Source organism: Bos indicus, chromosome 10, assembly GCF_029378745.1.
Source record: "Bos indicus isolate NIAB-ARS_2022 breed Sahiwal x Tharparkar chromosome 10, NIAB-ARS_B.indTharparkar_mat_pri_1.0, whole genome shotgun sequence".
NCBI classification, from domain to species: Eukaryota; Metazoa; Chordata; class Mammalia; order Artiodactyla; family Bovidae; genus Bos; species Bos indicus.
In genome coordinates, this window is record NC_091769.1 from 24163181 (window position 1) to 24167982 (window position 4802).

General features: G+C 40.0%; 1 gene segment (V, D, J or C); it reads right to left on the bottom strand.

Annotated features, from left to right (window-relative positions):
• Nucleotides 1-337: 337 nt before the first annotated feature.
• On the bottom strand, nucleotides 338-727 carry LOC139185440 (T cell receptor alpha variable 10-like). The segment is given in 1 exon segment: nucleotides 338-727. A coding segment is annotated over 1 exon segment (390 nt).
• Nucleotides 728-4802: the final 4075 nt, after the last annotated feature.

A 4802-nucleotide genomic window follows, 5' to 3' on the forward strand; every position in this document is an offset into this window, starting at 1 on the left:
CTATGTTAAATTATACAAGAAGGAAGGTATTGTCATTTTCTGTGCATAATGCCTGTGAGATAAAGAAAACAAACACAAAAGACATTAGCGGTCTTACCAAATATTGTCATCAGCTTCGTCAACATTTTGCTTTTATACTCAGTAGACATTCTACTAGTTGCTGGACCCCACACAGAGCTGACCTCTCCCTTTTAATCAAAATTACCATCTACTTCAGAGTAGTAATGCAATATGATGGTCTTACCCTTGGGAATAACCAGGTGGGCAGTTAACTGTGTTGAGTGAGGATACCTCTATGTTAGTAGATACAAGTTCAGCCATGTCTGAAAGAGAAGCACTAGCTCACTTTGAAATTGCATACAACATTTAAAAAATGCTCCTTGACAACCTCCAGGTGCAGGTTTGGGTACAGAGTGCGAGTGCCTGGGGAGCATAGTGCACCCACCACACAGATGTAGAAGGCTGGATTGCTGAGCTGGGCAGCTGTGAGGTGCAGGGAGTTGTGCTTGGCAGTTGCATCCACAGTCGCTGTGTACCGTCCATTTGACTTTTTGTTGTCACTGTAAGTCATGGTTATCAGGGAAACAAGACCTCTCCCAGTGTCCTGTGTGTACCACCTTAGGTTGTTAAAGGGGCTCACTGTATAATTGCGTTGAAATGTGCAATTCTCTCCCTCCAGGACCACCAGGGATGGAGGACTCTGTTCCACTTGGTTTTTGCCACTCATGCCTGTTCAAAAAGCAAAGAGAGATCTGAGAGATAGCTCACCCATTTTTATTGCTTTCTAATTTGCACCTCTTACTCCTCTCCAGAATGAATCCCCCTGAACCATAACATGGCCCCAAATTCTTCTCTCCTTCTACCCCAAAGCAATATATGCAATACACCTTTTTGAAAACCTTTGAAAATATTCCCTGGACTTACTGTGTCAACCTGGCTAAAACTCTTCATTAACTTACAAAAAAAATGAAGCCACAAAACCACCAGGGAGGGTCTCACATGCATCTCCATTCTTCTGCACTGGGCTGTCCCCCAAAACTGACTTGTCTATTCAACACATTTTATGTTTTTATGTTAACAAAGGATTCTCAGGGATTATGCTTAGCCAATCAGAGACTACAACCCTATTGAGCCAAAGACCAAATTTTGCTGCTTCATACTCAATCATACCCACAGGCAAGGCCAATGGAAATACTGCCATCTTGGGGTCAGAGCTATGGTTGCTCAGAACCTTGGGTTCAGCTTCTTGCTAGGTTTCCTTCTTACTCTTTTGAACATAATACTGAATATAAGCCCCTATAAGTCTCTATAAACAGAGTAGGTTAGTACATAAAACATATGTTTAAAAACCCCAGTATGAATTCTGACTTATTGGATAGGAAAGTTAAGCCTCAGTTTTCTTATCTGAAAATATATATGGTAACAATTTCCTGACATTTTTGAAAGATTTAAAAGACATGATGTGGACTATCAGCATAATGGCAAAGGAGGAAGCCCTATCTCTCTTTCCTCCTCAGACATGGACTTAACAATGATGTTAGCAACAATATACCTTGAAGGACAATGCCGAACCCAGCTAAAAGTAAATGCACTCGTGGAAGAACAAGCTGAGAGCAGTCTCATTTACAGGGGAGAGAAGAACAACTTCGCTTCACCCACATAAGTCCCTCAGCCAGATGGGCTCAGCCCAGTACCAAGGAGACAGCCTGTGCCCATCGTGTCCCCATGGGGGAAGGAAGGGATTCTGGAGCTTGGACCCGACCTTCAGTCCTCTCAGGGTGCCCTCTGTGGGGTGGTTTTCTATCTTACCTCATGCCCAGTATGACAGGCAGAGAGCAATCCCTCGGGACAGTGAGAAACAAAGGAAAATGCAGGACGTCTCTTTTGCTGCCAGTCCTGCTCTGTGAACCTGGAAGAGGAGAACTGAGGTTCTTCCTCCACAGGGGAAAAGAGAGCTAATGGGGGGAGGAGAAGGAGCTGGCCTTACTCCTAGCATTTAAGAGTAGGAATGGTCTCTATCTTCCCCTATTCAGGACGGAGCAGAGCCTAGTCCCGTGGGATAGTAAGGAACAAGGAAAGGGAGAGTGTGGTTCCACAGCTAGCACTGCCCTGCAAGACTGGGAATCAGCACAGAACTGATTTTAACCCCACACAGAGTGAAGGGGGCCTTATGCCAGATAATTCAAAGCGCCCTCCATGGAGCCAGTTTCTACTTGCTTCTGGTCATACTTAGCACTGAATGACTGGCAGGGCTTGGTCACTGGAACAGCTAGCACCAAAGGAAAAAAGAATGGTGTGGTATTACAGCTAGTACTGATGTGCAAGGTGGAGAAAGGCTAGAACTGAGGTGTTTCCTCCAAATGAAAAGACAGGAAACCTATGGGTCCTTGTCCAAATTTCCTCAAGAGTACACTCCCAAAGGGACTGGTCTCTATCTTGCCTCATATTTAGCATTGCTGACTGAGGAAGGTGTCCTCTAGTCAAGACCAGACCATAAATACTGGGAGAGGTATCTGCTGCTTCAAAAGCTCACATAACAAAGCAAATCTATAAGATGCATAAAGAATTGAGAAAACATGATACAATCAAAGGCAGGAAATAAATTTCCAGTAACCAACTGAAAGAAATGGAAATCTGTGAATTACCTTAAAAAGTGTTAAGTGTAGAAGCTTGTGAAAATTTTCTTATTGCTTCTATTTTCTCAGTGAAATAGGAGGTCAATGAACACTTGAGAGTGTGGATATCTGAAGATTTATTCCAAACTTTACATATAATGCCCAAAGATTTTGAAAGCAAAAGAATGGCAAAAGATATATCACATAAACACTTACCTTAAAAAACCTAACATATTATCACCTTGTATAACAAACTAGGCCTTCAGAATAGGATTATTAGAGGTGAAGACACACGCACATTAAGTTAATGCTATTGGTTCTGTTTCTCTGGGGATCCCTAATACAGAAAACTTTTAAAATTCATAAAGAAATTTCATAAGCAAAAAACCATCGTTTCAAATTTGTATGTACCTAAGTAATATATATTGTGAGTTATACATACTTTTGTGGACATTTGTTATATTTCACAATAAAATTATTTTTAAACATTGATGGCTCAAAGAAATGGTTGATTAGAAACACTTACTTCAGAGAAGGATGAAAACAGAATCAGTCCAGGAAAATCAAGAGCAGAAGAGCTGAGAGAAGACAAGAGGGGAGAGAGGCAAAGGGAGCAGGAGAGGAAGAGGAGAGAGAAGGAAAGAGCCTTAGACTGTCCATACCTGTTCTGCTTAAATTAGGGGCAAGAGGTTTGAAATACAGTAATCAATTTTCAACAACACCCTCAACAGAAGCAAGGATAGTTACTAAGGTAGATTTTTACAAACTTCATCAAAAATCAATGTGACAACAGAAAAAAAATTCAAAAATGCCCTACAAAGCAATGACAGAGTTCAAAACACTGAGGCAGCTGCAGATTTCAAGGCATTTCAAGTAGATGTTATTCCTCCAAACTCCAAATCCCAGTCCTCATTATTTAAATCTTCTTCAAGAAGACAGATGACACAAAATTGTTCTTGGTCTCCAGTGTTGATTGTCCACCTCCCACCCTTATGTGGACTAACTGTGAACATGTTTTTAGCGACTTTGCCTGGGTCCCTGACTGACAGAGCTGGGAACACAGGCAGATAGTTTCCATTGCCTGAGATGATGCTTCATACACATCTTGTGATGTGATGGGGTGGATTCATCTCTCCCTCCTTCTCCAACGGCAGCTCTCCCACCCACATTGTTTTCTCTATATTTCTAGCACAGGCTTGAAGTTGAGTGGACATGTATTCCTTACGTATCCAGTAAGCAACTCCAAAAAGCACTGCTAATATTGAGATATAAATATTGAACAGAAAAGAATGCCTAGGTTGAAAATCTTAATAAGGAAAAATGAAAGAGATAGGGAAAAAGACAAATACAACATTTAAAAATCAGAAGAAAAATGAGCCATTCAAGATGTTGAGCCTGGATAGCTGCCTCAAAATAAACAAAAACTGAGAAAAACAGATAGCCTTAACCTCAATCTCAGCTCACATACACACACACACACACACATGCAAATTTAAAGACAAAACTAATCTGAGAGACATTAAAGTAAATATGAGATAAAATTTTGTCATTTAAGGTGCTACAGATTGTGAACAATGAAAATATAACTCAGAATCCATAAAAGAAAAATTTCATAAATTTACTACATACTATTTTTAAAATTCTGCATAGCAAACATGAATAAAGTCAAAAAGATTGTATTAAACTTTTTAAAGACATACATATGACAGTTTATGACAACTTTCTTAACAGAGAATGCTCTTTCAAATCTATATTTAAATGACTCTAACACAGGTATTGTTTTAGTTGCTAGGTCACATCCGACTCTCATGCACCCCATGGACTACAGCCCACCAGGATCCTCTGTCCAGGGGATTTCCTAGGCAAGAATATTGGAGTGGGTTGCCATTTCCTTCTGCAGGGGCTCTTCTGGACTCAGAGATTGAACCCTCATTTCCTTCCCACTGAACCATCTGGGAAGCCCCATAGCACAGTAGGGAATGGCAAAATACATGAATAGAAAATTTACACAAAAACATATAAATGACTTTTAAATGAAATGAAGTTCCATCTCTTTCATAATTTTTTTTTAATTTAAAACTTAACTGATAAGCAGAAGTCCAAAACCTCAGTAATACACAAAGTTTAAGGAAAAATTGGTGATAAAACTTATCTAGAAGAAAATTTAGTTAAATCATAAAGACTATG